At 46.8% G+C, this 23,028-nt stretch overlaps 1 protein-coding gene across 1 annotated transcript in view; it reads right to left on the minus strand.

The window, feature by feature from the left end:
• Nucleotides 1-23,028, minus strand: part of LOC124134597 — a 71,304-nt gene that overhangs the window by 32,546 nt on the left and 15,730 nt on the right. The window contains exons 6-18 of the mRNA XM_048400441.1: nt 20,482-20,591; nt 19,051-19,305; nt 17,949-18,131; nt 16,070-17,179; nt 15,273-15,445; nt 13,969-14,043; nt 12,941-13,158; nt 11,929-12,100; nt 10,616-10,841; nt 9,413-9,537; nt 9,077-9,303; nt 6,386-6,553; nt 5,637-5,876 (exon numbers count right to left, since the gene is read on the minus strand). Of these exons, the coding sequence (XP_048256398.1) occupies nt 5,637-5,876; nt 6,386-6,553; nt 9,077-9,303; nt 9,413-9,537; nt 10,616-10,841; nt 11,929-12,100; nt 12,941-13,158; nt 13,969-14,043; nt 15,273-15,445; nt 16,070-17,179; nt 17,949-18,131; nt 19,051-19,305; nt 20,482-20,591 (3,282 nt within the window). The remainder of the gene's footprint in view (nt 1-5,636; nt 5,877-6,385; nt 6,554-9,076; nt 9,304-9,412; nt 9,538-10,615; nt 10,842-11,928; nt 12,101-12,940; nt 13,159-13,968; nt 14,044-15,272; nt 15,446-16,069; nt 17,180-17,948; nt 18,132-19,050; nt 19,306-20,481; nt 20,592-23,028) is intronic.

A 23,028-nucleotide genomic window follows, 5' to 3' on the forward strand; every position in this document is an offset into this window, starting at 1 on the left:
GCAGCCCAGTGGTAACGTATTACTTATAGAATATTCCGAATAGGAAAATTCTACAAATTACATTAAGTAATACGTTACCACTGTTATACCGAGGCTGACTACCACAGTAGGCGGTGGGGAGCACCTACAACCCGAATCCTGACTGCTAGCGTTCCTTCCGACCAGCGGAAGTAAACACCAAGGCGGAAGCACTCGATGCGCATGCACCTAGCTAGGCGTTACCCTATAGGAATACCAAAGCACTGTCAAGCGCATACCGTAAGGCTCAATCGTCATTGCCAAAACGATTGGTGACTCCAAACGGCCCCACTGGATAGGTATTTCATCGCCGCAGCGGATGAGAACACTGTATCCGCGTGAGCTTAATCTTAGATCAGGTTAAACAGTCGAAAAGAGGGAAATTAATTTCATTCAGACCGTATATCCCAGAGCAAGCCTACTTAAAGTATGCATTAGGCGCGTGACCTAATTCCAGTATTTGTAAGCATGCATCACAAGGTTGGGATACACGACAGACAATTAAAGACATAATTGTCAAAATACAAATAAGGACAAAGCACACAAAAAGCCGCCCTCACCTGTGGTGTGAGTGCGCTGGTTTGCGGGACCCCAACTCCTGTACCCACGGCAGTGGGAACATTGGAGTAGACCCAGATTGACCACCGTGCAAGGTCAGACGCCTGAGGAGTTCGGAATTGCGCTGGGCACACCCCTTAGGTGCCCGCTTGCGCCGCGATCCGCGGACCAAGACGGTGCACACTCTCCACGACGGCATCAGCGACCTGTTTGAGGTAATGATTGGCAAAAACCGAGTCAGAACGCCAGTAACAACCTCGTAATATTCTGCGAACAGAGATATTCGAGTGTAGGGCAAATGTTGCCGCTAGCGCCCTGATCTCGTGCGGGTTTGACCCCGCTACCGGTAACCCCCGAGACCGGTACGCCAGATTGATGACAGAACGAAGCCACAACGCAATCGAGTTGCGAGGTATGTCAACCGTGCGATTAGGGTTACACGATATGAACAGACGGTCACGCCCTTGTCTACGTTCATTCGAAGCCTTAAGATAATACTTAAGGGCCCTAACCGGACACAGCGCTCTGTCCTCAGTATCAGCAGGATGTAAGATTTCTTTGAGTGATCTTACAGTGAATTCTCTCTCCGTTTGCCCGACTCTCTGATTCTTGGCGACGAAGCCCATGAGCAGGCCCAGGCGGACCGCTCCTTCGTCACCCCTATCGAATCGTACCTTGGCGACATCGAGTGCATGAATTTCGGATACACGTGCCGCCGTGGCAAAGGAGAGGAGAAATGCTGTTTTCCAAGTCACATGCCGGAACGAAGCACTATGCAAGGGTTCATACGGAGCTTCCGTAAGTGATTGCAACACTAGGGAAAGAACCCAGGCCGGTGCCCGAAGGCGGCCCTTCTTAAGATCGTGCTGTTTGAAACCCTTGATAATACCCCGTATCACCGGCTCTTTGGAGAGACTGGTACCCATAGCAACGTCCCGTACCGTAGCAACGGACGAGACATAGTTGGCAATGGAACCCCCGGAGAGTTTCCGGGTCTCTCGCAAGTGAGACATGAAACGAGCAATATCCTGCACAGATACCTTATCTGGCGAATGAATGTGATGTTTACAACACCACTTCGTGAAAATAACCCAACGTGCATTATACACCTTCTGGGTAGAATCACGATGCATACTAACGTATGCCCGAGACGCCCGGCGAGAAAAAACTTTACTCCTCAGACGCTCGGTGACAACATCCACGCGTGCAGATTGAACTGCCCTGCGTTTGGATGAAGCTGACGGGTGTGAGGGTGGATCAAGAGATCCGGTCTCACAGGCAGTGGAAGTGGCGACTGCGTGACCTGGGTCAGCAAGTCGGGGTACCACGATCTGTTCGGCCACATGGGCGCGATCAGTAACATTCGACAGCGAACTCCTCGGAGCCGGCTTAGAATGTGTGGTATCAACGCTGTCGGCGGGTAAGCATAAGCGACCAAGCCCGTCCAGTCTAACGCGAGAGCATCGTGATCGATGGCCCTCGGGACCGGGACTGGTGATACAAACAACGGGAGTTGATTGTTGAACCGCGTTGCGAACAGGTCGACCATCGGACGACCCAAACGTTCGCACAGCCACTGAAACACTACTGGGTTCAGCATCCACTCTGTGGGGCTGGGATCCTGAGGCCTCGATAGAGCATCGGCCAGTACGTTCCGCACACCTGGGATGTGACGGGCGCGTATCTGGCACGGGACACTGTCCACCAGAGCGTAAAACTCGAACGTGAGATCGAGTAGCGAGTGACTGTGGGTTCCCCCCAGTTTGTTCACATAGGACACTACCGTCGTGTTGTCGGTCGCCAGCATGAGCCGGGCGTCGACGAGACGATGCTTCCAGTGATTGACTGCGTTGATCACTGCCTTGAACTCGAGACAAGTGATGTGAAGACCTAGTTCGTCTAAGCACCACAGCCCCGAGCTCACCTCCCCCTTTAGATGGGCGCCCCAGCCCACTAGAGAGGCGTCTGTATACAGGGTCAACGTGGCCCAGTAGGGCCGCATAGAGACTCCTGATAAGACAATGTAAGGGATCGTCCACCACTCCAGATGCGGTCGGAGCCGATCCGGGAGGGCGACGGTCGCACTATTCACCTCCGTTGCTAACAACTGGATTAAAAACCGTTGCAGCGGGCGGAGTTGGAGACGACCCCGTGCGGTGCAGTCCTGGGCTGATACAAGTAGCCCTAACAGCTGTTCCCAAAAGTGAACAGTCTGTTGCACCGCTAAGACTTTGGCAATCATCGCCTGAATTTTGTGCCACCGGTCTGGGGGGACAAAGAGGCGATGGGACACCGTGTTGAACCGACCTCCGATGAACAGCAAGTTCTGAGAAGGGGTTAACTCGCTCTTGGGGAGATTGATAATCCACCCAAATTGCTCCAAGAGCCGACGTGCGAAATCGAGATGGCGTGACAGGGTGTCCGTCATTCGATTTGCTACTAGCGAGTCGTCCAGGTACGCGAAGTACCGGACACCCCTCCTGTGGAGGAACCCCACTATGGGGGTGGTTAACCGGGTGAACAGCCAGGGAGCGGACGTGTGAATCATTCTGAGTTCGGCACTGTCCTACTTGGGAACGAGAAATATCCTGGAGTAAAACCCCGGTGTTATTTCTGGTAGAGCTAACTCCCGTACTGCCCCTTCTCCACCAACCTGCCGATGGCATCGGCGAGGATGGGAAGATCGGTTTCCGAATCGAAACCTGCCAACGGGGCAACGGTGAGCGGCGGATTCGCTTTGAGATCAAGCCGATAGCCGTACCGAATCGTGTTGACCACCCACGGGTCGTCGAACACTTGTTCCCAATTCTCCCAGTAAGTCTGGAGTCTGGCTCCCACTGGGGAAGGAGAGGGGGCCCTGACAGGTTGCGACAGGCGCAACTGTCCAGGGCCAAGTGACTCGGGTTCGCCTAAGGGCCAACCGAAGTTGGCGCTGTCGGCATACGAACCCCTCCAATGAGAGTCACCTGGAGGGGCCCTTGCCGTCCGTCGACGACTTGGGCTTCCCCCAGTTCCCCGTGAAAGGGTAGCTGATTGCCCATACCGGAGCCCTCAGGGCGGGGCTACTTCCCAGAGGAAGAAGAACCCGACCCCTTAGACCTACCGGCCGCAGCAGCCTGGGGCGCGCTCCGGTTAGGAGCGGCACCCAGGCGCCTATGCAGGGACCCAACAAGAGCAAGTGTGTGCCGAGAGTCCTCGGCAACGTACTCCAGGGAAGCATTTAAACTGAGCAGGCAGTTGTAAATGCGCTGGTCACGGTCCGTGGGAGAACCTTCGACCAGACGGGCCGCTGCAGCCAAGTAAGTGTCTCCGTGAGACATGGAGTGCCGAGCGAGGGCGTCCAGCTGGTGCAAGGTAGCTTGCGTTACCGTAGCAGCCGGTGGGGCACGGACACCCAACCGCTCAACATGGGCCTCCGCGGTAGGACCAGCCTCGGGAAAGGCAAGGTCATGTACCGGGAATAAACCCTTTCTCCACGACGTCGGAGGCAACGGGAGACCCCGACCGGAGGCCGCCGCGAAGGCGTTCTCCAAGGAAGGCTTGAAACCGCGCAGCAAGGTTGATGCGGGGAAAGCCGAGTCGGAAGACTCATCGTATACCTCGGAGGAACCCACAGTCGTGGATTCCCCGCGGTACCGGCCGGGGCATGTCCTCAAAGAGGTCATAAACCATGGCCACGCGGTCCTAAACCGATAGCGGGAGCAACGGTTCGGGGGAAGGACCGGTGACCACGGGAGCCGCCGCCGTACCGGTGGACCCCGCGTCCGACCCCGCGGCCACCGAAGTGGCCGGGGACGGAACAGCCAGCGGCCTATCCAGCTTGGAGTCCACAAGTTATGCAAGTAATGCAGCGACGGAATCCCCGGACAGCACACGGGCCGCCAAGAGATCCGCCGCTTTAACGGTGGACCCCGCGTCCGACCCCGCGGCCACCGAAGAGGCCGGGGACGGAACAGCCAGCGGCCTATCTTGCGATAAGGCCGCCAGCATGGAATCCACAAGTTTCGACAACAATGCGGCGACGGAATCCCCAGACAGCCCGAGGGCCGCAAGGGGATCCGCCGCAGCCGAGGAGGTGGTACCCGCACGGGGACCCCGACCGGACGAACCGGCCACCACAGGGGTGGAGACGGACTGTACGTACAGCCGGTACCGCTCAAAATCCGCAGGCCCCAGACCTTCGCACAGGATGCACCGGGTGTCCCCGCAAGGAACCCTGCACCGCGGGCAACGAACGTGGGGATCCCGGGACGACAAAAACTTTCTGCACACCCCATAACTCCGAGGAGCAGGGGTAGAGGGGGTGGATACTGGGGACATATCCATGTCAGACATTGATTGTTTGCTATAAACAAAGAACAAAACATGGTTACAACGCACGCACCACAATGATTCACAAACGAACATTTTCACAAGAAAATAAACGAGCAATGTGAACATATAACATACACATATAACTTTTATTAAAGAAATAAGTTATGTTAACCCCCAAAACATACAAGAACAGGGGAAACGTAAAACACAACGTGCATACGCGAACCCCGCAAGTATATAGAAAAAAGGGCGGGAAAAATTTTCCGTTTGGCGGGAAAATTATAACCAAGCGTAGCTACCGCAACGCCCCATAAAAGCACAGTTTATTAGAGAATAAACTATAATAAATATCACCAAATCTTCAAGGAACGCTTCAGCAGGAGAAAACACGTCTTGCTAAGCAGACGAAGGAGACAAGAGTGAAGGGTGTCACATGGCAGCTAGGTGGCTACGCACGTGCTGCATGAGGTAATTGAGATCTCTGTGGTAGATTTCGCTATAGCAGCAGTTGTGGGAGACAACAGCCTCGGTATAACAGTGGTAACGTATTACTTAATGTAATATTAAGTCTTCCTCTTTCCAACCTTCATGGAAGCACAACTGGTCCTGCTACCTTTGTCTCTTACAAAACAAGATGAGCTTACACCAGACAACTTTTGGTGTCAATAAATTAGTGATTCCTTTAGGGTAAAAAGCAAACAAAATCAGCTTGTACGAAAATAAGACTATGCCCTCTTCCCACTGACCTTGTCCTGTCTGTGGAAGCTGAGCTGGTCAAGGTACTTCTGTCTCTGCCGCAGACACAGGGAGAGTTTGTCTCGGGCGTGGAGCATCCACACCACACAGCAGACGTCACGGAAAGCTGACAGCACCAGCTGCACGGACTCCCCATCCTCATGTTCTGCCAAGTTCAAGTCCGACGCCAAGTGGTCCATCAGTCCACTGAGGAACTTCGGCAGCTCTGTACAGGGTCCTTCAGTGTTGGCCTGAGATAGTCAACCTTAGATCACATCTATGCCTGGTGCTTGTATTCATATGCGTGGGATAAGCTACGCCTTAAACTGTATTTCAGTTATACCATGTCAGACTGAAGGAAAGTACAATACAGTCTGTGGACAACACTATCACTGTATGGTCCTGACAGACCAAGGATCATAATCAGGTCAAGTCTGAGAGTCAAACCATCTTCGGATCCTGCTATGCGTAAAAGTCGCAACTTAATAATAAAATCCAAATTATATGAAGTATCAAAATAATTATTTAATTTGAAGTTTACACGATATACGGCTCTCAATTGGAAGAGAGGTCGGTCACATCACCGCGACACAATTTGACGTTCATACGTTTTTCATGAGACCGTGTTCTTGAAATGACATAAACACTGATGGACTACTTCTACATTCCTGGGGAAACCCCTGGGAATTCCCTAGCACAAAAACATACATAAGTGTTCTTTCTGATCAGTAGACCTTATCAACGCTGATCCCACACTGACCTTGAACTGTGTGGCCTTGTGCTGTGCCTGAAGGAGTCGGGTCACATACCAGTGCGTGACGTGCAGGGAGAGGTGGCTGGCCTGCAGGAAACTCAGCATCAGCTGGATCAGAGATGCCGCCTTCCTCCGCAGCTGCATCTCCATCCCTACCGCGGATCTCACCGATTCCTGTGGGCAACAACATCTTCAGCAAACAGCAGAATCATGACATACAACAGTGGGCGTTCCCAGGCTCTATCAGCAAACAGCACCATCGTCACATACAACAGTGGGCGTTCCCAGGCTCTATCAGCAAACAGCACCATCGTCACATACAACAGTGGGCGTTCCCAGGCTCTATCAGCAAACAGCACCATCGTCACATACAACAGTGTTCCCTGGCTCAAAAACATCTGGGACATCATGACTCTCAAAATATGACATCGTTAAGAAATTTGCAATCCAGACTGCATTTGTGATGTAATTGCAACGTTTGTGGAGTAAAAGCAGCTCTGGTTGATGAGGCGAGGTGAGGTGAAATGGGGTATAACGTCGTGTCCAAGATTATTGCACTTATATAGCGACGTGCATGTACGTGTATGTGTGTGTGGCTGCTTGTACTAGTCCGGACTGATGCCGATTTAAAATCCTATCTCACTGAGATACCATGCCACAGTTTAACATGAATAGCCACTCAGACATAGTATACTGACTCCAAGCTGACCAGTCCTTGTTTTAGCCCTTAATGCACAGCGACAGACAGGGTAACGAGTACCATCATTTAACGTCTTTTGGTATGACGCTGCCAGGGATCGAACCCTGGACCTTCCGCTCTCCGGGCAGCCGCTCTACCACTAGACCACGGAGGGGTTGATGACATGTCATGGCTTCCCATGCCTTTTAACCATCTGGGTCATTGTGACTCACAAGCATTTGTCTTATCAAACAAATCAAATGTTTGTGAGTCTGGGTTTGCTTCACAGTGTGACTAGAGAGCCTTGTCCACTCTGTCAGATATACCAGCTGTATCTCTTACAACTAATACAGAGCTCTCCAATCTCAAAAATATCAGTCTCATTGCGACACAAATATGTTGTCGGTTTGTCTTGTAGTGCTGTGATTGGTTTGTGAAATGGGACCATGACTGTGACTAATAAGTGAGCAATTTTCATACTGTACTGTTGCATAAATATGGACTTTATACACTTATTGCACAGACTATAACAAAAATATTCATGGAATATGTACATGCACAAGTTTGAAGGACAGAAGAGGAATTAGGGTGATTCCACAACATATTACTGCCACAACAAACTATAGTATGTCCACAGTGGTCTTAGCTACAATTGTCATAAGTCTATGCAAGAGTGACAGTGGCTCAGGAGATGCAATGAGTGAGTGAGTTGGGTTCAACGCCGCTTTTAACAGTATTCCAGTTATATCGCTGCATGTCAGCTTAATGTGGGGGGAAAGCCCGAAGTGATGCAGGTGACGAGCACGGGTATGGTGCTGACAAACCTAGAAACATAATCAGGGCGAACCGGGATTCGAACCCACAATCATAGGTTTCTGGCGTGCCCAAGGGACGCAACTCTGAACAGCAAATCGTGGCGCCTTAGACGACTGGGCCAAAGAGATCCAATGAAAGGGACAGGGTAGAGATCTGGCCTGCAACTGGGGTAAAGCGGTAGAAGTCCTTGGGGACAAGGGGAGGCAACTCTGACACAACAGTCTTCAGTAAAGACCCACTTTGCTTGTAGCTGAAGGCTGGGGTCAGTAGAGGGGAAGCGAAGGGGTAGAAATCCTTGGGGCAAGGGGAGGCAACTCTGACACAACAGTCTTCAGTAAAGACTCACCTGGCTTGTAGCTGAAGGCTGGGGGCAGTAGAGGGTAGCGAAGGGGTAAAGGTCCTTGGGGACAAGAGGAGGCAACTCTGACACAACAGTCTTCAGTAAAGACTCACCTGGCTTGTAGCTGAAGGCTTGGGGCAGTAGAGGGTAGCGAAGGGGTAAAGGTCCTTGGGGACAAGGGGAGGCAACTCTGACACAACAGTCTTCAGTAAAGACTCACCTGGCTTGTAGCTGAAGGCTGGGGGCAGTAGAGGGTAGCGAAGGGGTAAAGGTCCTTGGGGACAAGGGGAGGCAACTCTGACACAACAGTCTTCAGTAAAGACTCACCTGGCTTGTAGCTGAAGGCTGGGGGCAGTAGAGGGTAGCGAAGGGGTAAAGGTCCTTGGGGACAAGGGGAGGCAACTCTGACACAACAGTCTTCAGTAAAGACTCACCTGGCTTGTAGCTGAAGGCTGGGGGCAGTAGAGGGTAGCGAAGGGGTAAAGGTCCTTGGGGACAAGGGGAGGCAACTCTGACACAACAGTCTTCAGTAAAGACCCACTTTGCTTGTAGCTGAAGGCTGGGGGCAGTAGAGGGAAGCGAAGGGGTAAAGGTCCTTGGGGACAAGGGGAGGCAACTCTGACACAACAGTCTTCAGTAAAGACTCACCTGGCTTGTAGCTGAAGGCTGGGGGCAGTAGAGGGTAGCGAAGGGGTAAAGGTCCTTGGGGACAAGGGGAGGCAACTCTGACACAACAGTCTTCAGTAAAGACTCACCTGGCTTGTAGCTGAAGGCTTGGGGCAGTAGAGGGTAGCGAAGGGGTAAAGGTCCTTGGGGACAAGGGGAGGCAACTCTGACACAACAGTCTTCAGTAAAGACTCACCTGGCTTGTAGCTGAAGGTTGGGGGCAGTACAGGGGAGGGGCAGGTAGGTAGAAATCCTTTGGGACGAGGGGAGGCAACTCTGATACAACAGTCTTCAGTTTCTCTACCAGAGTCTTCAGTAACCCTGGCAACACATCAACCCTCCCAACCATGGCACCTGTCAGGATATCCTCCAGGGTCTTCGTCAGGACTTTCATGTTCGTGTCCTCATCAATAGCAATGTAGTCTGGAAAAAACAGGTCCATTCACATCAATCCGTCATCCCTGCAGTGTTAACCCAAATATCTGTCATCCCAAACATTGGTCCACTCGTTGATAGCTGCAAATGGACATACCTTGGGTAAGCTGTCGAGACTTGCTCAGTGCCTCACTTGACGTCTCTCCCAGAAGCATGCCAAGCTTCCTCTGTAATATGTTGCCAGGCAACAGGGAATCAGGAAGTGTCAGCGGTTTCCTCTTTCTATATAGAAAATATTCATGAAATTATATATGCCCATCAAATACAAAGGATTCACAATGTCAAACTATCCTTTTGTTCATATCATCCTCCCACAATTAGAATAGAATCAATCTTTAACATTGTGCCTAAATTGTGGGATAGCCTACTGATTAGAATATTTGCTCATCACACAGGAGTTCTGGGTTCGATTCCACACATGGTTCGATGTATGATCCCATCCTTTATATCCCCCTTGATATTGACATGGCAGGAATATTGATAATAGCAGCGTAAAAGTCACCTAGCTCACACATAATTGTGCATATTTGAGATGTATGTCATCAATTCAAGTAGAAATGCATGTACAGTCAAGTCTTGTTAATCTGACACTCGTTAATCTGACAATCGGCTTTATCCGGAACAAATGATGGGAACCAATTAAATCAGTGCTATTTACACCCAGTTAATCCGACAGTCTCGCACTCCGACGCTGACACACCTAATTTGCAATGAATTACCGACAGTCTCGTTAATCCGACACAGTGATCAGCACACTCAGTTGTCATCTGCCCGCTTGTACACATGCTTAGATTACTTCAATCTCATTAAAATCAGATACAAGTTCTCGCTACGCTTAGAACATCCCATTACAGGTCAAGTCTGAACAACCTTTTGCGAACTTTGACTGACCAATGAAATGACTAACAGGAAGTCGACATTAGCCACTAAGAAAGCAGCTTTCTTAATCTTTGCGGCACTAGTTTCAAACTGGCGACTTCCATTCCAAACTATGCTTTTTTTAAAGTCTTTTGAATCAGTCTTACAGTCCGAAACTGTTGTATTGTGTTAAGCTTAAGAGGTTGCATGACCAGAAAACATATTCCGCTAACAATAAAACATAACAATATGAATATTTCGTTTTTCATTTTTTAATTACACATGTTTGTATCGTTATCTACCTAGTAGTTGTCCAATTTTCGATCACAAATGTTGATACAACTAAATTTTGTTTATCCGACATCCTCATTAATCCAACATAATCATATGCAACCAACCATGTTGGATTAACGGGACTTGACCGTATGTACTATGTACTTACTTCTCATAGACTTTGGGGGCTGTGAAATGGTGCTGAACACAACCCACAGCCATCAGGAAAGCAGCCTTCCAGTCACCCATCTTGTCAGCGAACCACGTGGCCTCACAAGCCAGGCCACTGAGCAGTAGATACTCCAGAGTGCGTTCCACGGTCCACACACTGCCCAGCTTGTGCTGTCGGATCACGCCCGTGATGTCTTCGTGGTACTGAGGAATGATCCGATTGTCTGAAAAACAATTGGCAATTAATTTGGTGTTATTTGTTGTGCATCTTAAGCTTATCTATTATACTTTACATACAATTGATATGAATATTGTAAGGGCTTTATCTACTTATGATTTAGGCTTATCTGATACACTCTACATTTTCGTGATAATTGATAAGATTATTGTGAGGGTTCTACTTACTGTACACTTTAGGATATATGTACTGAACATTATTGGTTTATTTACAGTACACTTTTGTCTCTATAGCATGTACAGTTTAGGCTCTAAATAATGTATACTCTAGGCTTCATATAAGGTACATTTTTGGCTCCATAAAAAGTACATTTTAGGCTCAACATATATACTTTAGGCTCTTTTTATAACTTAGGCTCTAAATAATGTATATTTTAGGCTTTATATAATCTCCCATTTGGGTTTATACCTGAAAAGTTTGATGTATTATATATACCAGTCACATGTTGGATCTCGCATGAACAAGTTTCTCTTATAATATGTAAAATAATTGGTAAAACAAGATATCACAACTTTGAGTTTATTAGATAACCCTAATAAGTACATAGAGCCTAAAATGTACATTTTATCATCACAAGGGGACATCCTTTTTTTTCAACCATTTTGACCACTCGATTTCCAGTGACAGACTGTGACAGAAATTACGAGTGTATGCAGATTCCACCTTTATTCCACTTTGAGCAAATTTACATGTTCACCACAAAAAGTAATTGTGCATACAAAAATGGAAATAGGCTAAACTGTAAGACAATTGGTGAAACTGCACGACAATAGGTGAAACCACATGACAATAGCTTAAACTGCACGACAATAGCTTAAACTGCACAATAGGTGCATCAGGTTAAACTACATGACAATAAGTTGAACTGTATGACATGAGATTAAACTGCACAAAAATAGGTGAAACTGCATGACAATATATTAAAATGCACATTAGGTTAAATTGCATGACAACAAGTTAACTGCATGACAACATATTAAACTGCACAACAATAAGTCAAACTGCATGACAAGAGGTAAGGGCAAGTCAAACAAACAAGCCTAACAAACACTATAATGGTTGTGTGTACATACTGACAACAGCTGCTTCAAAGTGGATGGCGGGGAGAGGTTGTGGGTTGTGGGGAGGGAAGACGTAGACTGTCTGGTTGGAGAAGTACGCTGCCATGAATCGTGCCATGGTCTGAACCAGCTGTCGGATACTCTTGTCCCGGATACAAGGAACCATGTCCGGGCTGTCAAATGCCTGCAAAGTAAGAAAACAGTTCTTTATTCTTCCATCCAAACATGGAAATCTTCCCAAAAATATACCAACCAATGTACGATTCTAACTGTCCATCCATCCCTCAAACTATAGGTTAAAGCACATAAACCTATTTCAAAAGCATCGTGAGGAAAAACACGAGCCTAATGTACACATGGGGAAACTTAGAGTGACTACAAATGACTAGAGATCATAACATTTGTGAGTAACTTTCTGATTTTGGAATTTGATTTTGACACTCTTTTTACAATATTAGTATGACACACACTCATTTAATAGTTTCCTACTCTTGGTATTAGTTGTATTTTCAATCATCAGAACCATGTCAAAAACTGCTGTGGTGAAATAATCCTAACACTTGTGCTTTGTGTGAGTGAGTGAAGACGTAAGCATCATGGTCATATCACATATGCAGCCCAGAGTTATCTCCCTTACACAACAATAACTACATATCTGACCCACCAGTGTCTTGAGTGTACTGGCCAGTATGCTGCCCAGAGTTGTCTCCCCTACACAACAATAGCTACATCTCTGACCTACCAGTGTCTTCACGCACTATGACGCCCAGAGTTATCTCCCCTACACAACAATAACTACATCTCTGACCTACCAGTGTCTTCAAGCCACTATGACGTCCAGAGTTATCTCTCCTACAAAACAATAACTTCATCTCTGACCTACCAGTGTCTTCACGCACTATGACACCCAGAGTTATCTCCCCTACAAAACAATAACTTCATCTCTGACCTACCAGTGTCTTCACGCCACTATGACGTCCAGAGTTATCTCCCCTACACAACAATAACTACATCTCTGACCTACCAGTGTCTTGAGAGTACTGGCCACTATGGTCATCAGGGGTAGTCGACTGTCCGAGGATGTTGTCCTGTTCAAGTGCTCGGGGTCCACCCCTACTGGGACGTTGGCTCTCAGAATGAGGCTGTCCACAAAGTCGACGGCAGTGAGCAGTTCCCCTCGTATGAGGTACGTGTACAGCAGGGAGTGTAACAGTCGGGCGGCCTTGTTACTGTCCTCCTTGGCTGAACAACAGGGGCATATCAACATCAACTTGAAACTTCATCATTTTAATTACACATCTATACCCACTAAAGGACTTGGTCCCAAGGGTATTCTCTATGATAGAGTTAACTTCTTTATGCTGTCAATGCGATGTTTCGATACAGATTTTTATCAAGCAAACTGTGAATAGCTTGATAAAGGTACTAGCATCTGTACCGATCACATTGAAAGAACATCACAGTTGAATCCGTAAGTCAAATCTATCTTCACTGATGCAACAGCTTCAACAATGCCTGCCTATTGCAAACAGCTTGTGAACCTTATCTTGCCAATAAAACATTGACAATGATGAAATGGAATTTTATTATGAACTTTTTCTCAAATTCTCAAGCTTACAAATATTTTTTCTTGATGATGAATAGAAATCACAACCTTGTTTTAAAACTGATCATCAAGTACTAGCCACCAACCTGACAAATACAAGCGAATAAACCATGTTTGAGATCAAATAAAGACAGTTGAGTTGGATAGTCTATGTTGGTTGGTTGGTTTGTTGTTTAACGCCGCACTCAGCAATATTCCAGCTATATGACGGCAGTCTGTAAATAATCGAGTCTGGACCAGACAATCCAGCGATTGATATCATCAGCATCGATCCTCGCAATTGGGATCAATGACATGCATCAACCAAGTCAGCGAGCCTGACCACCCGATCCTGTTAGTCGCCTCTAACGACAAGCATAGTCGCCTTTTACAGCAAGCATGGGTTGCTGAAGATCTATTCTATCCTGGATCTTCACAGGTTGGATAGTCTATGTATGCTAACTCACCTCCAATAGCCTTGAGCTGCTTGCTCCATGCATTCACAGCCTGTGTGTGGTGGCCGTCAAGGCTGTGTCTGTCACCTGCAACAATACAACACCAGCATAACAGAACAACATCAACTGTATTATAGGATCAAGGAACACACTAGTTTCAAGCCTCTTGTTCAATAACTTGGCTGGAATTCATTTGCCGGAGCTCTGAGTGCTGTCAGGAGGATACCCATTAGGATGTAGCTTCAGCTCACCCAAGACCAACTTTCAGGTTTAATTGTCAGACTCACCATGGCTGATCCTGGGAGACAGCTACTGCTGTATGGATGTAAGACTCACCATGGCTGATCCTGGGAGACAGCTACTGCTTTATGGATGTTAGACTCACCATGGCTGATCCTGGGAGACAGCTACTGCTGTATGGATGTAAGACTCACCATGGCTGATCCTGGGAGACAGATACACCTGTATGGATGTAAGACTCACCATGGCTGATCCTGGGAGACAGCTACTGCTGTATGGATGTAAGACTCACCATGGCTGATCCTGGGAGACAGCTACTGCAGTATGGATGTAAGACTCACCATGGCTGATCCTGGGAGACAGCTACTGCTGTATGGATGTAAGACTCACCATGGCTGATCCTGGGAGACAGCTACTGCTTTATGGATGTGAGACTCACCATGGCTGATCCTGGGAGACAGCTACTGCTTTATGGATGTAAGACTCACCATGGCTGATCCTGGGAGACAGCTACTGCTGTATGGATGTTAGACTCACCATGGCTGATCCTGGTAGGCAGCTACTGCTGTATGGATGTAAGACTCACCATGGCTGATCCTGAGAGGCAGCTACTGCTGTATGGATGTAAGACTCACCATGGCTGATCCTGGGAGACAGCTACTGCTTTATGGATGTAAGACTCACCATGGCTGATCCTGGGAGACAGCTACTGCTGTATGGATGTTAGACTCACCATGGCTGATCCTGGGAGACAGCTACTGCTGTATGGATGTAAGACTCACCATGGCTGATCCTGGGAGACAGCTACTGCTGTATGGATGTTAGACTCACCATGGCTGATCCTGGGAGACAGCTACTGCTGTATGGATGTAAGACTCACCATGGCTGATCCTGAGAGGCAGCTACAGCTGTATGGATGTAAGACTCATCATGGCTGATCCTGGGAGACAGCTACTGCTGTACCGATGTAAGACTCACCATGGCTGATCCTGGGAGACAGCTACTGCTGTACCGATGTAAGACTCACCATGGCTGATCCTGGGAGACAGCTACAGCTGTATGGATGTAAGACTCACCATGGCTGATCCTGGGAGACACCTGCTGGGGTATGGGTGTCTCCATATGCTGCATGGTCTCCTGGATCTGACACATGAGGTTCTGGGCCTGTCTGTATTCAGCCTCACTCTGACACTGGTGGGTCTGGAAGTGCACCAGGTTCTTGTACAGCATCATCCAGGTCGCCGACAGTCTGGATCAACAATACATAGCAAGTCACTAGACACCAGTACTGAATGACAAGCCAAAACAAGATGCTGAATGAGGAAATGTTTATCTAATGTGCATCAACTTGGATGCTGACAGTGATACATCGCTAACCATGGCAACAAAAACAGTTGTCACAATGCTGAACATTTCAAACCTTTTCAAATTACAAATACAGTAAACTATGGCACTACGAACTCAAAGGGACCACTACGTTTAGTTCATAATAACCACAGTTCGTTATAGTGAGTGAGTGAGTATGGTCTTATGCTGCTTTTAGCAATATTCCAGCAATATCACGGCGGGGACCAACAAAATGGGCTTCACACATTGTATCTATGTTGGGAATCGAACCCGGCTCTTCGGCATGACTAGCAAACACTTTAACCACTAGGCTACCTGACTGCCCCACAGTTCATTTTTATAAAAACATATATATAGAGTAAATGGTCGGCCCTCCCCACCCACCCCCTCCCCCCCACCCCCCCCACCAAAAAGTTGATTATATCTGTCAGTTCGTTATAAACATAGTTTACTGTACATGATTTTCCTTCACATTGTAAAATTGTGAAGTGGCTCTGTAAACAACGATAGAACCCAGGGGCCTCACCTCTTGGACAGCAGCTGGGATGCTGCCGTGTTGTCCACCCCCTCAATCCGCCCCTGCTGGTACTGATCAGCCCCTCCTAGCCCTGACCGCGGAGTGAAGGGCTTGGAGGACACCGACTTGGGAAGCCACACATACGTCTTGTTGAACGTCTTCTCCGAGAACCTAAGCAGCGTGTAACATCCAGACAACGTCTTCAGTCTAGGATCGAGCTGGTCTAGACCTGGGCTGTCCAGGACAAGCTTGGCCGTGTGGTGCATGAGCTGGAGTGAGACTGGAGTAAGGTGCTGGTGGAGCACGTCAAACTGCAACAGGTCCAGCATCTGCCGATACATCGTCATCACCTGGAACAAGCCGCTGTTCTGGATGGCCGGAGACTGGACGGACGGATTTATCATTTCACTTACCGGCGGACAGTTCAGGATCAGGGAAAACATCTTGACCATGTTCTGTGCGATCGACTTAGCTACACGGTCCAGATCAGATGTCCAAATGTCACTGTGTGATGCTGCCAGCTTCCATGACATGAAAAGAGCAACTTTTGCTGCCTGCATCCGTTTAGCTACAGCCTCCTGTTCCGCCATGCTGAGATAGGAAGAGTCCACAGTCGCCATCATCATCTCCGGCTCACCAAACATAATCTTCCCTGAGCTGAGGTTCTGCATAGCACCAAACTGACCGAAGCCGTCGTCCAACACAGCACTCACTTCACTGTCCTGAGTGTCATTTAAAGATCCTGTCAAATCTTCAAAACTGTACCGTAAATTTTTCAACCTTTGAGGTCTTGATCTTGACTCTGCTAACATTCTCTCCCTCTTCCGATTCACCATTCTGTCGTGTTCGGCTCTGTCCACCGGCAAGTTGTATGGACTTGCTAGAGTCATATCAATTCCTTCTTGGTCCTGTATCCACTTAAGATGTTTTGACGACTCAAAGACAAGGTCGCGCATGAAGGCCATGCATCTTGTGTCACATGGCAGTTGGACCACGGTCACCATGTAGCCATCGGAGAAGAGGATGATGGGAAGGGAGGGGTGTGTGGACACGGAGAATATCTGCTGTAAGGGGTCATCTCCATGTTCATCCAAGACTGGCTCAGTTTCACCTTCTTGTCTGAAACAGAAGATTTTTAAGAAATAACCACACCAAAACATATGGTATAATATTAACAGAAGCATTCTTACCTGTATTCATATCTCCGAATCTCAACATGCCAAAGGTGGACTGTCCCCTCAATCTGGGGCCTGAATAAATCTAGGTCCACAACAAAAACCTTGTGCACCTTTTTACAGTCTAAGTCTACAAGAAGAGGTGAGGTGAGGTGAAATTTGGTTTAATGTCGTGTCCAAGATTATTGCACTTATATAGCGACGTGCACATGTGTATGTGTGTAAGTGTGCGTGTGTGTGTGTGTGTGTGTGTGTGTGTGTGTGTGTGTGTGTGGCTGCTTGTACTAGTCCGGACTGATGCTGATTTATAGTGCTAGCTCACTGAGATACCATGCCGCAGTTTGAGTGGTAGGGTAACAAAAAGTACCATCTTTAAACGTCTTTTGGTATGACCCGGCCGGGGATCAAACCCTGGACCTTCCGCTCTCTGGGCGGACGCTCTACCACAAGACCATGGAGGCGGTTTCTACAAGAAGAAGCTTGAGTACTTTCTTGGTCTTCAGTAAGAGCATTCTGGGTTTGAATACATTCTAGGTCACAACAGCCCTGTATACAGGAAAAGATTTAAAGAGAAAAGAACACTGAGAACACAAGACTGGACATATTGTAAACAGATTTGATCTTTACAATTTTCAGATATTATTCATCAACAAAAACACAAAAACAATCAAAAATTGTAAATATCTTTTCTCTCATTTCAAGAAATCACTTACTGAACTCTAATGACGGGGTGTATTGGGATGAAGCGAGATGGACCAAGGTCAATAGAGCAGCCCGACGTCTGAATGCTGATTGGCTCCCCAAGCCGGGACACCAAACAAATGGAACCGTTCCGTAGAATACATGCCAGAAACAGATTGTCACAGGTCCAGGACATTGAGGACACCCAGTAGCAACTGAAATTGTATCATGTATCAGTATGTATTAAAATGTATCACTATGTAACAATATGTATCATTATATATGATTATGTACCAGTATGTAGCAGTACGAGTCAATATGTATCAGTATGTATCAATATGTTTGTTTGTTGTTTAACGCCGCACTCAGCAATATTACAGCTATATGACAGCAGTCTGTAAATAATCGAGTCTGGACCAGACAATAAAGTGATTGACATCATGAGCATCGACCCGTGCAATTGGGATATGATGATATGCATCAACCAAGTCAGCGAGCCTGACCACTTGATCCTGTTAGTTGCCTCTTATGACAGGATAGTCAACTTTTAAGGCAAGCATGGGATGCTGAAGACCTATTCTACCCCGGATCTTTACATCGATCAATATGTATCAGGATGAGTCAATATTTACTACATATGAACAACGTTCAGCTTATAAGTCCTGTATATCCAACAAGTGACAAATGTATTGGATTTGTCATTACTAGTTGACAACTTACAAAGACATAATTATATGAAATATTTGCCTGTGACAAATAAATCTATCTCAGGACCACCAAGGGACTTTCAGTATGGTAACCATGGTGACTCAAAGTGCAACGAGAATTATTAAGACATGATAAGCAAGTGTATCATCCATACAGGCCAGCCAGTCAATTTGTATGGCTTTATCAATCAGTTAGCCAGATTCTTTAACAAGTAACAGATTTTCGTTGTGTTCATTGTAATTCCTGCATTCTGATTAGCTGAAATGGTCACGTGTTATTGCATTCATTTCTTAATGAATGTAAAAAATTAAGCTATGCCCATCGAAGCAGACTATTTTTATTACTACGTATGTATGCAGCATTACATGACTAATTATTTTCCTTAAAACCTTTATCACAACCCGCAGCATGACATCTAACATGTACCTTCCAAACTTCCGGTCAGCGTTTTGGATGCCACAGTCCTTCATTTCTGACACAAGGACAGTCTCAGTCAGTGGTGACAAGAACAGGAGACTTGTGTCAGATGGACGCTTCTGATTGGCTGCTACAGCTATCACCTGACCATCATGTGAGTAGCATGTGACATAGGCTCCCTTCGTGTTGATTGGCTGACAGCCAGTGCTGATGTTCTGTACAGGATACTCAATGCAGCTCCACTCTGTGTGATAACTGGGAACACTGTGGACAGAATGGTAATGGTGAATTCACACATGGCCAACTGATAAACGAATAAGATAATACTCAGCCTATAGGCTAAAACACACCCCCATGGTTCTGAAGCACCTGTCACCCTACAATTCTGTTTGACAAACAGGGTGATAACCCAATATCCAAGGATGGTAACCATGGAGCTGCTATTGTAACTGGGGTTGGTCAGGTAGCCTAGTGGTTAAAGAGTTCACTCGTCGCGCTGAAGACATGGGTACAATGTGTGAAGCCCATTTTGTGTCCCCCTCTGTGATATTGCTTGAATATTGCTAAAAGCAGCGTAAAACCATACTCACTCACTCACTATTGTAACTGTGGCGCCTGATGATGCGGCACCTGGTGGAGCTCCTAAAGAGGAGGTGGCGCCTGGTGAGGGGCTTGGAGATAAGCCTCGAGACTTAAGATTCAAGGGAATGTGAGGCAGAGTTTGCCAATAAGCATGATAAGCATTGGTGTCTGATGACAGTAGTCATGGTGACGTCACTGCCGAAGAGGCGCCATCGTAGAACTCGTAGTATAGGGTCATGAGCAGCCTGATAACCAGGGTGATGACCAAGGTGTGAGGCACTCCGCCCACATCGTGGGTGTCAGAGGCGACAAAGTGGGAGTGGTAACCCCAAGGGCTTACCCACAAGATGACTGCATGCAGGCGTTCCTGAGGGTTGGGGGAGGTGACAGTCACAGGCTTGCAAGGGGGGCACAAAGCCTGACACTGGAGTTGTTGATGAGCCCTTTTGCCTATTTTGGCTGAGTAGGCCTTTAGGAGGTCAGGAGTCAAGTGATAATCACAGCATCCATAATTTCTCAATTTCGAAACAGATCAATAAACACAAACGGCAAACAAAGTCTATTCCAATAGAAATTTGGGAGCGTAGCAAAACATGTCCATCCAATCGGGTGATGAAGGAAAAAGTGACGAGTAATGCAGGAGCATGCTGGGAGCGAGGTTGTCGGAGGGTGTGTTTGAGTGATTGTTTTACATTATTCTACACTGTTATATGATTGCAGCAAGAAGGAATATTGCATACTGTTGAGGAGAGATAAGTAAAAAATGAAAGGATTTCTCTTTTGCCTTACATGAAACTCTATCATAAATAACTTCTGGCTGACCTGGTCAGTCTATGTGATGCTAGCATTACATCTTACCTGTCCTTGTATATGTTGTGCAACTCTGAGAATCTCAATAAGACTGTCGTCACACACAGCTTGTCTGCATTGTTGAAGGTCAGGGAGCACTGGCAGCATTCACCAAGAACCTACACAGAGAGGTGTACTCATAGAAAAGAGTCACATCAGTCAGTTTGGTCACCAAGAACCTACACAGAGAGGTGTACTCATAGAAAAGAGTCACATCAGTCAGTTTGGTCACCGAGAACCTACAAAGAGAGGTGTACTCATAGAAAACAGTCACATCAGTCAGTTTGGTCTCCAAGAACCTACACAGAGAGGTGTACTCATAGAAAACAGTCACATCAGTCAGTTTGGTCACCAAGAACCTACACAGAGAGGTGTACTCATAGAAAACAGTCACATCAGTCAGTTTGGTCACCAAGAACCTACACATAGAGGTGTACTCATAGAAAACAGTCACATCAGTCAGTTTGGTCACCAAGAACCTACACAGAGAGGTGTACTCAAAGAAAACAGTCATCAGTCAGTTTGGTCACCAAAAACCTACACAGAGAGGTGTACTCATAGAAAACAGTCACATCAGTCAGTTTGGTCACCAAGAACCTACACAGAGAGGTGTACTCATAGAAAACAGTCACATCAGTCAGTTTGGTCACCAAGAACCTACACAGAGAGGTGTACTCATAGAAAAGAGTCACATCAGTCAGTTTGGTCACCAAGAACCTACACAGAGAGGTGTACTCATAGAAAAGAGTCACATCAGTCAGTTTGGTCACCGAGAACCTACAAAGAGAGGTGTACTCATAGAAAACAGTCACATCAGTCAGTTTGGTCTCCAAGAACCTACACAGAGAGGTGTACTCATAGAAAACAGTCACATCAGTCAGTTTGGTCACCAAGAACCTACACAGAGAGGTGTACTCATAGAAAACAGTCACATCAGTCAGTTTGGTCACCAAGAACCTACACATAGAGGTGTACTCATAGAAAACAGTCACATCAGTCAGTTTGGTCACCAAGAACCTACACAGAGAGGTGTACTCAAAGAAAACAGTCATCAGTCAGTTTGGTCACCAAAAACCTACACAGAGAGGTGTACTCATAGAAAACAGTCACATCAGTCAGTTTGGTCACCAAGAACCTACACAGAGAGGTGTACTCATAGAAAACAGTCACATCAGTCAGTTTGGTCACCAAGAACCTACACAGAGAGGTGTACTCATAGAAAACAGTCACATCAGTCAGTTTGGTCACCAAGAACCTACACAGAGAGGTGTACTCATAGAAAACAGTCACATCAGTCAGTTTGGTCACCAAGAACCTACACAGAGAGGTGTACTCATAGAAAACAGTCACATCAGTCAGTTTGGTCACCAAGAACGTACACAGAGGGGTGTACTCATAGAAAACAGTCACATCAGTCAGTTTGGTCACCAAGAACCTACACAGAGAGGTGTACTCGTAGAAAACAGTCACATCAGTCAGTTTGGTCACCAAGAACCTACACAGAGAGGTGTACTCATAGAAAACAGTCACATCAGTCAGTTTGGTCACCAAGAACCTACACAGAGAGGTGTACTCATAGAAAACAGTCACATCAGTCAGTTTGGTCTCCAAGAACCTACACAGAGAGGTGTACTCATAGAAAACAGTCACATCAGTCAGTTTAGTCACCAAGAACCAACACAGAGAGGTGTACTCATAGAAAACAGTCACATCAGTCAGTTTGGTCTCCAAGAACCTACACAGAGAGGTGTACTCATAGAAAACAGTCACATCAGTCAGTATGGTCACCAAGAACCTACACAGAGAGGTGTACTCATAGAAAACAGTCACATCAGTCAGTATGGTCACCAAGACCCTACACAGAGAGGTGTACTCATAGAAAACAGTCACATCAGTCAGTTTGGTCACCAAGAACCTACACAGAGAGGTGTACTCATAGAAAACAGTCACATCAGTCAGTTTGGTCACCAAGAACCTACACAGAGAGGTGTACTCATAGAAAACAGTCACATCAGTCAGTTTGGTCACCAAGAACCTACACAGAGAGGTGTACTCATAGAAAACAGTCACACCAGTCAGTTTAGTCACCAAGAACCTACACAGAGAGGTGTACTCATAGCAAACAGTCACATCAGTCAGTTTGGTCATGGTCGCATTTACGGTGAGAGAATTGAAAACATTCCAGTTGTGGCATGGTGTGTCAGCTTAATGAGGGAGAAAAACTGAAGAATTCACATTGTAGACATTTCCTCTCAGTTGAAGGAACCCATAAACATTAGAACATTGTAACACTTTCCTGGACATCGGGGAGAAACAAGTGTTTCTTATCTAAAGATCTATGAAGAAATCTCTGATACAATCAATTTTTATTGTAAGTAATAGCTGTAGCATTAAGCTATTCAAATGTCCATTCACAAATCTTGGATAGCTTTAGTTTTGTATATCTTGTTCTATGAGGCTTTAAAAAATGAAAGAATCGGTTCTCAGGCAATGGCTTTCGAAAATATAGTGCGAGCGGACGGGCAGTGTTTTTTGGGGGCTTGTTCAAACAAGTAC

The sequence above is a fragment of the Haliotis rufescens genome, unplaced genomic scaffold (assembly GCF_023055435.1).
Source record: "Haliotis rufescens isolate VD_foot unplaced genomic scaffold, xgHalRufe1.0.p SCAF_2, whole genome shotgun sequence".
Taxonomy (NCBI): domain Eukaryota; kingdom Metazoa; phylum Mollusca; class Gastropoda; order Lepetellida; family Haliotidae; genus Haliotis; species Haliotis rufescens.